At 36.2% G+C, this 13,041-nt stretch overlaps 1 protein-coding gene across 4 annotated transcripts in view; it reads left to right on the top strand.

Annotated features, from left to right (window-relative positions):
* Nucleotides 1–13,041, top strand: part of cdk14 (cyclin-dependent kinase 14) — an 891,964-nt gene that overhangs the window by 584,629 nt on the left and 294,294 nt on the right. For all 4 annotated transcript variants that reach the window (XM_039736967.1, XM_039736966.1, XM_039736968.1 and 1 more), the window contains one exon: nt 12,410–12,473. In XM_039736967.1, coding sequence (XP_039592901.1) covers nt 12,410–12,473 — 64 coding nt within the window. The remainder of the gene's footprint in view (nt 1–12,409; nt 12,474–13,041) is intronic.

Genomic DNA, 13,041 nt, shown 5'->3' on the forward strand with positions numbered 1-13,041 from the left:
AAGTACAGTGTCGTATAGTACGTAGTTTGTCACCATTTTCGACCATTTTAGGATTCCGTGCAAACAAGAAACTGAGTGTAACTCAAGGCACCTGCAGCCACACAGTTTGTGCAGTCACAGGAATCCAGCTAGATTAGCAGCTGGCTATTTAGGTGAGTGATAGAGTCCACTGCTGATAATTGTTGCATCCTAAGTACGTGTCTCAGCCTTGCCCCACCATCGTAGGAAGTATAGTTCCTGGAAGATAAGTATTCAGTTTATACATGCTATCAAAGACATATTTATTTGTGTGCAAAGTGGCCAATGGGGGAACTCAACTAACCATAGAATTTAACATTCTGAATACATTTTTCAACAACTATTTGGTAAGCTTTTAATGCAGTCCTTCGCAAAACTGTTTATAATAAATCAAGTAAGCATTGTCCATAACAAAGTAAAAATAATGTATTTTCTTGTTGAGTTATCAAAGATACTGTATTTCTGTTTGTGATATTGTCCCAATGTTTTTGACTGTTCTAAACTGTTGTTCAGCATTTCACAACTGTTCCATTCCTTTTTTTTTTGAGTTTGACCCTTGATTACGCGATGGGGTGAGGTTGAACTAAATAAAATACATGGTTTTGATCTAACTACTCTTGCAACACTTTCTTAAAGGTGTGGTTCCTTTCTTAGATATGTCATTCTTTACCATTTACCAGGCTTCTTCTGGAGAGAAAGAAGAACTGTTAGGCCAGACTGGAGTACTCCATACAGCCTGGATATTCTCCTCTTGCCTTTTAATTTGTAACTGACCTTTTCAAGTAGGATGCTGAGAAAATTAGTTAGGTGGTATTAGCAACAGACCAAGATATGTGGGTGGCTTTTAAGGCAGTAACTGTAACATACAGAATTCTGAATAGATTGTGGACTGCTGTAAAAAAAAACAGCGAGCTTAATTGCTAGGTGTCATTATACTCAAACAAGAATTGATGATGTGAACTTGGCCCGGACACAGACAGGCGGACATGTTGTTCTTCAACCACCACACGTTTATTTACAGTATTTACAATAATTATAATGGTCAGAAAGACCCCAGTCTATTGGTCACTCAGACCCAGTCACGTGCACAAACCCCAAACAGTCACAATCCTGGCCACAATGCCTTGTCTTCGGGCCGCCTGCACAGCTCCTCTTGCCTCGTCCTCCTTCCACCCGACTCTAGCCTCGAATGAATGGAGACGGCCCCTTTTATAGAGGACCCGGATGAGCCGCAGGTGTTCCCGGCATTCCTCCTCTAGCCACGCCCCAGTGTGGCGGAAGTGCCGGCTGTCCTCCCGGCTGCTCTCTGGGCGCCGTCATCAGTCTTCCCCCCAGCACTTCCTGGTGTGGCGGAAGTGCTGGGGTAACAGGTCCCCAAGGCACTGGGGCGCCTCCTGGCGGTGACCACGGGCCCCTACAGGGTAGGGCTTCCATGCTCTGTACCCGTGGCCCCCAAAACAACCCGGAAGGCAACCCCCACATGATCCAAGGTGGGTGCAGACCCACATCCGGTTCTTCCTGTTGTCCCGGCCGGGTCATGGCCCCTGGCATCCCTGATAATAGGAATCATTATCAAGAACAATTCAAATGGAGCCAATACACTAAGATTATGAGTTCTTAACAGAAAATTAGAGCCAAAGCAGTAAACCCACACTTGTTCAAGGTTTAAATCCATTATCTTGGACAAAGAGCCAATAGTGCTATGATGGGACTTATAAACAACTCTTTGTGATGCAACCTGTGATGTCTTGTTTAAGGTGGTTCCTAACAACCTAATTACCTACTCGCTAAAATTCACTAAGTGTGACACACTTATGAATAATCCAAAAAAACTACTGTTTCTCAAACAAAGATGTTGAATTAAAAACACACGAAAGTGTAGCTTTTATATTCAGCTATAATTTAGTCCAATGAACAGAAACAGTTGCGTTGAAACAAACAAGTTTACTAAGAAGTACATAGAGGTTTCCAATTTTTACTGAAGAAAATGCATCATCATATTTTTTTGTCCTATCTCCTAAGGTCCCTTTGCTTCTGTCTCAACACTCATGTGGAGGTTGAGAGAATTGGAACTGAATATGCACATGTACTACTTACAAACAGGGCACAAAATTGATTGTAGTCCATTAGTCCAATGGACTTGTAGTTTTGCCAGTACTAAGAGATGGATGAGCTACTAAATTTTGTCATTAATAGCACTTTCTGCAAATATCCTGTGATTAGGTTTTATCCTTTAAGATGTTCTCCTTAAAAAAGTTGGATAGTTTACATGTTGGAAGCATGTGGTGACAAAATACGATAGGATGGAGGATAAGGCTTGCAGTATGCTACTGAATGTGCACTAAGCTCTATGATGTGATTGTGTTTAGATTTGTCAGTAACATATTCCACTAAATATTCTTCTTCAGGAGTTGCATTTAGCACCTTAAAATCCTGTCACATTGAAGTGATTTTCTGCCACAGACTCCATTTACATAATCTTAGTGAGTCAGAGACAGGAACAATGCAAACCCATGACCATCAGTTGTGTAGTCTGTGATACCCAGCAACTTACACCAAACTGTCTATGTGTATGAGAGTTGGGAACCAATGAGCACTCAGCCAGATGAACAATGCAATTACGTGGAATACGGAATCGTGTTTTGGACTTTGTAAATAAAAGAGGAGCTCATTTGTCTGAGTTCTTGTGCTTTACAAACCATGACAGAATGGAAAAAAGAAAAAAAGTATCAAAATTGTAAATTAACTCGTCATACCTGGAAAGCATTCATATCATACCGGCTCTGTCAAGTAGCACTAAATCAACTGAAGAAGAGATGAGCTTGCAGTATTTTAGAAATGTGAAACTGTACTGGAAAGTCTTCACAGAGTCATGTAATTTTTCATACCCTGAGATATCTAGTTGTATAATCTGAAATTTCCAGGTGACGAGATCAGCAACTGTCTAGTTTGAAAAGTTGTCGTATGGCAGGAACTATTAGAAATAAATAAATAGTGTAACAGGCAGGTGATATACAGTATACAGTGGTGTGAAAAACTATTTGCCCCCTTCCTGATTTCTTATTGTTTTGCATGTTTGTCACACAAAATGTTTCTGATCATCAAACACATTTAACAATTAGTCAAATATAACACAAGTAAACACAAAATGCAGTTTTTAAATGATGATTTTTATTATTTAGGGAGAAAAAAAATCCAAACCTACATGGCCCTGTGTGAAAAAGTAATTGCCCCCTTGTTAAAAAATAACCTAACTGTGGTGTATCACACCTGAGTTCAATTTCCGTAGCCACCCCCAGGCCTGATTACTGCCACACCTGTTTCAATCAAGAAATCACTTAAATAGGAGCTGCCTGACACAGAGAAGTAGACCAAAAGCACCTCAAAAGCTAGACATCATGCCAAGATCCAAAGAAATTCAGGAACAAATGAGAACAGAAGTAATTGAGATCTATCAGTCTGGTAAAGGTTATAAAGCCATTTCTAAAGCTTTGGGACTCCAGCGAACCACAGTGAGAGCCATTATCCACAAATGGCAAAAACATGGAACAGTGGTGAACCTTCCCAGGAGTGGCCGGCCGACCAAAATTACCCCAAGAGCGCAGAGACGACTCATCCGAGAGGTCACAAAAGACCCCAGGACAACGTCTAAAGAACTGCAGGCCTCACTTGCCTCAATTAAGGTCAGTGTTCACGACTCCACCATAAGAAGAGACATGGCAAAAACGGCCTGCATGGCAGATGTCTAAGATGCAAACCACTGTTAAGCAAAAAGAACATTAGGGCTCGTCTCAATTTTGCTAAGAAACATCTCAATGATTGCCAAGACTTTTGGGAAAATACCTTGTGGACTGATGAGACAAAAGTTGAACTTTTTGGAAGGCAAATTTCCCGTTACATCTGGCGTAAAAGGAACACAGCATTTCAGAAAAAGAACATCATACCAACAGTAAAATATGGTGGAGGTAGTGTGATGGTCTGGGGTTGTTTTGCTGCTTCAGGACCTGGAAGGCTTGGTGTGATAGATGGAACCATGAATTCTACTGTCTACCAAAAAATCCTGAAGGAGAATGTCCAGCCATCTGTTCGTCAACTCAAGCTGAAGCGATCTTGGGTGCTGCAACAGGACAATGACCCAAAACACACCAGCAAATCCACCTCTGAATGGCTGAAGAAAAACAAAATGAAGACATTGGAGTGGCCTAGTCAAAGTCCTGACCTGAATCCAATTGAGATGCTATGGCATGACTTTAAAAAGGCAGTTCATGCTAGAAAACCCTCAAATAAAGCTGAATTACAACAATTCTGCATAGATGAGTGGGCCAAAATTCCTCCAGAGCGCTGTAAAAGACTCATTGCAAGTTATCGCAAACGCTTGATTGCAGTTATTGCTGCTAAGGGTGGCCCAACCAGTTATTAGGTTCAGGGGCAATTACTTTTTCACACAGGGCCATGTAGGTTTGGATTTTTTTTTTCTCCCTAAATAATAAAAACCATCATTTAAAAACTGCATTTTGTGTTTACTTGTGTTATATTTGACTAATGGTTACATGTGTTTGATGATCAGAAACATTTTGTGTGACAAACATGCAAAAGAATAAGAAATCAGGAAGGGGGCAAATAGTTTTTCACACCACTATATATATATATATATATATATTATATAAAATCCAATGTTTGTCTGTCTGTCCACTTTTCACGAGAGAACTACTTAATGGATTTAAATCGGGTTTTTTTCATGTAATTTGCTTGAACATTCCAGTTGATTTCATAACTTCTCTCATTGCGCTATTTATCATAGTTTGCTTGCAGTACCAATTTATTTGTGCAAATCTGAGAAACATGGCGTGGGCCAAGAGGATGGGGGCAAGGCCCTCCTCACTCATGTGACCAGCCGTAGGGTGTAATCTAACCTCCACTTAGCGAATGAGAGAACTACTTAACGGATTTCGATTGTTTTTTTTTTCTATAATTTGTTTAAACATTCCAGTTGATTTTGCAACTTCTGTCATTGCTCTAAGAATCATAGTTCACTTGCAACGATAAATTCACACTAATCTGAGACAGATTCCGCGGACTATGGGGAAGCATGACGTCACTGTCCTGTTTCACTACTACGTGAGCGGAGCTACAGGGGGCAGTTAGTGTGTGTATGTATAAACAGTATGTGTGTGTGTGTGTGTATATATATACGTATTTATATATTTATATATATATATATATATATACACACACATATGTTTGTATATTTTTGGTGGTGATATTGTAATTTGCTTTTTTTTCCAAGACTGTCAATCACAATGATTTTTTCAAAATACCAAGACCCATTCATTCAGACCTTTAAGTTTTCTCTCCTTCATTTACTTGCACTTTAAACTTCCTATGTAGAAAAAGAAGAAGAAATAGTTATTCTTAAGGCAAATCTTTATTAGCATTTAATGTCTTTATGTGGTTACTCATAATTATATTGTGATAAGCCCAGAAGATACCTAAAATATAATTTTTTACTACAATACCAATATTTATTGCTATAGCACATTTTCTTTAGTTCAATGTACATTGCAAAAAAAGAAAGAAAATTACTAAGAATAAATTAAATAAATAGTACAGAAATAAATGCCTTGCAAGACTTCTCAAATCAGTGCAAGGATCGCCTCCTCCTTGGAGTTGCCTGCAGGTTTATATTAATATTTACATTTGAAGAACGTGGTGAATCGTGCTAGATGTACTATGTATATTTCATCCAAGAATGGGTGGGAGGGTTTTGCAATCTCACTAATAAACGATTAAGCATGAGGTGCTTGACAACTACCATTTACTTCCAGTTCAGAAATTAATGAAATTTAAACCCATTTAGTAACCCAAACAGGGTTTTTCTTTACTTTTTCAGTTATATGCTGTGCATATTGAAACATCTGCACTCTAATTTTGACTTATATATATATATCAATATATTAAAATGATAGGCTATTTTTGATTAAATTTGCACTAATTAGAGTTGCATTTTAGATATCAAAAATTTCAGTTTAGATTACTGTACAATGAAGATGCATGCTTATTATTTAGACTAACCAAGTATAATTACAGATATCATCAGAATTGTGACTAGTAATAATAATAATATTAATAAATCTGCAATGTAGCGGGGGCGCGATAACTGAACCGTGATATAGTGGGGGATCACTGTATTTTCTTTTAATGTTTTATCAAACTATACTCACGAGTCAGTTAATGTTCTATTGGGTTGCTTAGATTTATTCACTTAGTACGGGTACGTTTATGTACTTGGATGTACTTCTGACTTTCGTTACGGGTCAACTACAGTACTTTTAGCATTGCTTTTCATTAGTATTATCATAATAGTGCTCAACCAGATAAATACTATTAATACAGACCAATAAATAATACACTCAAATACAACACAATGTAGTTGCCGAATTTGCTTGTTTGAAAATAAAAAAAGATTATTTTGTGAATTTTGTTAAATAGTTTACTAATATTTAACATGTATTCTATAATATATACAGTTACATAAATATAAATAAATGTTATTTTATAATATAACACTCTATCCATGGTGCATTTTGTGTTCATATTTGGTTCATATTTAGTTATACATTGATCATGGCATTCTGGCACAGCCAAAGAAGCAGTGTTCTTGTACAACTGCTGTACATTTCAGCTTTTGAATACTAATCTTTTGTATTTTTGTTGGTTTGTATTGTTTTTACCAAATAAAACTAGTTTTGGTATAAGCAAACTTGTTTATTTCTTATTAATAACTTTGAACATAAACTATAAAATGATACTGGAACAAGTATAATTGAAAACCTAAAAAGGTTATAGCTACGTGCTGAGGTGAATTTTTTAAAAAGTTTATAGTACTAGGTTGTTGTACCGTGTTAGCCATTATGAATGTAGAGAAAAGCCAAGCAAAATGACACCTTTTATTGGCTAACTAAAAAGATTACAATATACAAGCTTTCGAGGATAGTAGCAACTGGATAGTTGCCTTGAAAGCTTGCATATTGTAATCTTTTCAGTTAGCCAATAAAAGGTGTCATTTTGCTTGGCTTTTGTCTACATTAAAAAGTTTATAAAACAATTGTTAAAATATTATGTTTTATTGACATGTTTATTTAACATAACATAGTTACTTTAACAGAGAATGAAAAAGTTTCATTCATTTTATATAAAAAAATTATGTTCTTTTACCATATATTAATTTAGTGCATTAAGCATACTTAAATTATTTTTGATAAAAACTATTATATTATTTGCAACCAATGTACATATATTTTTTTTATTTTACTCTGACATGCTGTTTTTTTCAGTATTGGGAATGAATGGCACAGTGGTAGTGCTGCTTGTAATAAAGAGACCAGGGTTCGGTCCTCAGTTGTTCCCTTTGTGGCGTTTGCACGTTCTCCCTGTGTGCATGTGGGCTTCATGCAGATAATTAGATTTCCTTCCACAGTCCATAGACATGCAGGTTAGGTGATTTGGTGCTGCTAAATTGGTTCTAGTGTATAAGTGTGTATGTGTTTGATCTGTGATGGACTGGCACCCCAGTGACTTCTGGGATAGGCCCTAATTGTCCTGCAACTCTGCCCTGAATAAGCAGTTCAAGAGCAATTCAACATCTGATGGTTATTTTTAGAATGGAACAAGAACACTTAAAACGTTAAAATGCAATGCAGTACATTGGAGCATTGGAGCTGATTGCATTATTTTTTGCAGTAAGTACACAAAGTTTGGCACACTGTTTTTATTTTATTAATAGTCTACAGACTTTTTAATTAACAACTGAAATAAAATAAATGCCTGATGCAATTTATATCACAATACTGTTTTTATTTAAAAAAACATTTTGGCTAGTTCGTGTGGGCTCAAGCATATTTCAGGATGACTCAAGGATCCAAAGGCAATTTATTGTGTGCTAACATATGACAACAGGATCTTAATGGGAACTCATGCAGTAAATTATTGTGTTCCCTCTCAGTGTAATTAAGAGAGGGAATTATTCTTCTGGGATCCTGCCAAAAGCTAACATCAGTTTGTGCCTTTGGGGTAGGTAGTTTACCTTGGACTGACAAGAGAAAGCAATGCTCTCCCTTTGTCTCGGTTCCAGTGCTGGCAGTGCCGTCATTATACAATCCCTGTTGGCCTCTCAAAGAAGATTGAGCTTGGGGGGGTGGGTTTTTTTTTTATAATGTCTTAAGAAAATACTTTTTGTGGAGTACTTCAAGATCTCAGACAGTACAAGTTCAATATTTTATGTTCACCTATATTTTGTTTGAAATTTTCTTTATTGTTTATTACAGTGAAAGATGTGAAAGACATATCTAAATTTTATAATAATATGGATATATCAAGTTACTTTGGAAAACAAAAGAAGCATTTCACATTGTCTTTATTTAGTGTCTATTATGATTATAAACATTAAATCGGTCAACAGCCATATTACATACTCTAGAAGAGCTCCAGTATGTCATGTAGTTAACCCGAAACAAATTACAGCCATACTGTCTGGATAGCAGTGAGTTGGCCCCCTCTGCTGGATATTCATGAGTATAGCTCATGCACTGAAACTATAAATAGGTCCTTATGTTTCATACCTAAACTATTTTTTGCCTATGGGGATACTGTATATGACATATATAATATATAATGCAATGAAAAGGTGACTCTATGTACATTTGACTATATTAAAATGTAGAAATAAATAAGCGTTTGAATTTCTTTTGTCAAATTGGCATGTAATCCTAATTCAGGCATATACAGCATAATTTATTTTTGGAATTCATTTTGTTCTTCAAGGTCGGTGTGTTTGTGTAAAGTGACAACTTGGTTTACTTATCCAGGCCTAGTTAACACCAAAAAAGAAATTCAACATATGAGAAATGATGCACATACTTTCAATGCACATTATTAAGGACAACCCAATGAAAGTGTCAAATAGGATTAATTAATCATTAGATTTTATATTATGCCACTATGGATTGGCCGACTTTTTATATAATAATCTATATTGGTTAAAATGAATGTAAAAAGATCCTAAAATTGGCGTATTAAATCAGTTATTAAACTAAATGCTATAACAGAAGCAGAGTTACTAAGGAACAGGAAGAGCAAAGTGTGCTGCTGTGTTTAAGCTGGACTTCTCTGCCCTTCTTAAGAAAAAGGAAAACTGCATTGCTGTAGTAATGTAAAAACTCTGTAATGTGACCTGCACTGTCATTTTGATTCTTTACTATAAACTATTGAACATTTGAATAGACATTAGAACACACCTCTACCCAAGAAACAGGGTTAGGGGTAGGGATGGGGTTAGGTGTTAGGGTTATACAGAATAGATGAATACTCACAAGGGAAAGTGCAAAATCAAAAACATGAGGAGACTTCAAAGTATTTGAAACAACAAAGTCTCAAGTCTAAGCAAAGAAGAGATGTGAAAGCCTTCTTCACACAATCCGTAAACAATTTATTAAAAGCTGAACTCTAGTAGTGGATTTCAGGGTCCACTCTGTATTTAAAAAGAAGTGACACTTGAAAATGACTTTATCAAGGCTTTACAAAATTAAAATATTTGCACTGAGCTGTCAAAGCACTCAATTGCTGGCTTTAACGGAAGCAAATAACAGTGGAAAATTCCTGCTCTGGTGCCAACATAACTTTAAAAAAAAAAGAAAATGCAAATTCCATAAAGTACGTTTAGAGTATTCTTGGATTTTTTTTGTAGAAAATCTTCATGTGTCTTCTAATGGTCATGCTCGTAATAATTTCACTGTATTCTACACAAGTGACTATACTACTGCTACTATTTAACTCCCATGTTCGCCTTGTGTGCTCACACTCGCAATGATCTGTGCTAGTTTACGGGCCTTTGTTTCTAATTCAGGCTTCTAACTGTTCTTCCTTTTCCTTACCTCTTCCATTGCCCTACATAGTCTTGCAAAATGCATATTAGCAATGAGCGCACCAGTCAGCATCACTTAAAGACTTTACTATGCTGCCTTAAGTACTGCAGCTTTTCCAGGCTCATTCATCCAAGAGATTCATAAGATAAAAGATGCACACCAAAAATGGAATCTTAGTAAAATATAGTATGACTTCATTGATTATGTGATGCTGTTTAACTTCAATTTTGTTTGAATTGCAGTAGTCAAAGACCTATAGCAGACACACAGTCATAATACTGCACATGTTTAAATCTGTCCTGTTATGGTTACATTTTTAAATTATGCTTTCTTGCAGTAAAATCAGTGTCTGCTCCATTGCATTTTGCTTTTGAGAAATTAAACACATGAGGAATACAGTGCAGCATATGACCTATCCTTTTCATTAGAGAAGGTTTTAGTTAATTTTGATTTGATATAGTTCGTGAACATCTAACTAAAAAGATGGAATTTTATTCCAATAAAACACTATTTGCCTAAATGATGTAACCTTCATTTTATATTCTGATTCTGTGTGCATTACCTTTGGCCCAGCTATTCCAGAGGTATGGATAGAATTACTTTTTTTTTAATTGTTTTTATGAATGAGTGGAAGATCACTTCTTTGGAGTTTATAGTGTCTTTGGTTACACACAAATATGCTGGCCAGCTATTTCTTTGCATCCTATGTGTTTTTATAAAGAGTAACAGCATTTAGCAGGCCTAATGGTAAAGAGGCAAAATAGGAACTCCTGCTTTATCACACAGATGGTGTCAGTAGTGTGGGTGACCAGTTTACTGCAATAAACATTTTCACTGTTTGTGAAGTAATTTCATGCCCCAGCATTTACTCAGCCGTTCAGTTTTAGCCCAGAGGAATGCATTCTGTTTTGTGTGATCTTAGCTGTCTCTTTGCCTGATAACCAGAAGCTCTGTCTTCAGAAGAGATAAGCGTGTTAACTGCACAGCACTTAGATAGTGGAGGAGCGAATGACCAATCTCCTCTGTGCGATGCATGCAACGCCATGGAATTAAACAGAACTTCCAAATTACTGGAATTCTTTGGAATTCCTTGCATATCACAGTTAGCTATCTGAACTCTTAAAAAAAGTAGCAAGTCAATTGTTTGCAGGCTGTTTACACATATATATAAATACACACAGACACACACATTCACACACGTGTATGTATATATATATATATATATATATATATATATATATATATATATATATACAGTATACTATATATTGTACATGTAGTACTAGAGTGTTGTGCCGTGTTAGCCATTATGAATGTAGTGAGTAGTCAAGCAAAATGACACTGTTTATTGGCTAACTAAAAAGATAACAATATGCAAGCTTTCGAGGCAACTCAGGCCCCTTCTTCAGGCAAGATATGTATGTGAATGTATCTACAGATATAGGTATAAGACCTATATGTACTTTATATAATTATTTATTTTTTTATGAAATGTAATTCAAAGTTAACCTCTTAAAGCAAAGGGTGGGTATGCAGTATTGCTTTTAACACCTGAAGATATTTGTGATACACATTGTGTAGTACTACTTTCTAAAAACGCACAATAAAAATTTATCATTTTCCCCAATTACTATAACCTTAAATATGCATAGAATCTTTCAAGTTATGCACCATTCAAAAACAATCCTTGTAACCCACACACCTTTCAGAAATACATGCTATTCATTTAGAGAACCTGCGAGTAATTTGCTTGTTAATTTGAACCTACAACCTTGTTGTTTTCACTCACCATACTGTAGTTGCTGCTGAACCACACTATCTACCTTCAGCTAAAAAATTTTAATTAATTCATGACACAATAAGCATTGATAAATTATTAAAAAAAACAAACAAGGAATGCATCTATTAAATTGTATTAATCCATATTTCCAATTGACAGTTTACCTTATATTGCAGAAAAAAGAAACTATCATGAATTTGCCAAATGCCCACCTCATATCTTCTTATCTTAATAAATACCATGTACTGCAGTGATGTTATAACTTAATTGTAGGTAAAATGACATTTTATTTGGTATGTTTTATAGTCATGAGATTGTTCTTCTTAGTGTTGTTGCCAGTTTATGGTGATTTTGGCAGCAACCAGTACAGGGCAGGGTTTTCCCATAGATGGCACACAAGATTCACTCCCAATGCTATATCAGAGGCATCCACGTGCTACCTATGTCACCATACCATTCATACGTATTCCCTGCAATTTTAAATATGATAATAAAAATAAAATATAATCTGTATTTTTTATCATACATACTGTATGTCACTTGTCTTAATGAGCATGGGGCTAGAATTTGTGCACTCTGGGTGTTGGGTCGCAGAGACGTTTGCAGGTCATGATTGATTTTTTTTTTTTAATCTATTTGTATTTTGACTTTCCTGGTATAGCATGATTACAAGATGTTTTGTTTTACATAGGTTTTGGGCACACCAAGTGAAGATACGTGGCCAGGAGTTCACTCTCTACCACACTTCAAACCAGGTAAGTGGAAATCTAGTTGATAGCTGTAATAAGCATAATTTTAATATGTCACTGTAGTCTGTGCAAATATATTTTATAAGTCTTCCTTTTTCTGCTCACGTGCACAGTTGACACAGAGCCAGATTTAGCAAGGGTTCACCATATAGAACTGCTAGGCAAACAGCATGACATAAGACAAGACAGATAGACACAACTGGGAAACGGGCGGTCAGACTGATGACCATTGTATTCTATTTTTGTCTGTCAAAGTCAGCATGGAATTGTATCCTCTTTTGCATTGTTTGGAATTGCGTGATTCACCTAAGTGGGGGCCTGCATGTGATGATAGAGTATAAAGCCTGGAAAAATTGCCTTGCACACCCTTGAAGCTGACGGGCAGATGGGAGATAACATCATCCTATCCTGAAAATCCTTCCACTGCAACGGCGAAGATGGCTGACTCTACACATCGGGCCCCCACTCCCGACCTGGGTTCTTGCCATTGGTTTCCTTCATCTGTTATACAGCATAAGCCATCATTAAACAATGCTTAGTTATTTCTCTTATGTAATGTCTTATCACTAAGGGA

This window comes from Polypterus senegalus, chromosome 15 (genome assembly GCF_016835505.1).
Source record: "Polypterus senegalus isolate Bchr_013 chromosome 15, ASM1683550v1, whole genome shotgun sequence".
NCBI classification, from domain to species: Eukaryota; Metazoa; Chordata; class Cladistia; order Polypteriformes; family Polypteridae; genus Polypterus; species Polypterus senegalus.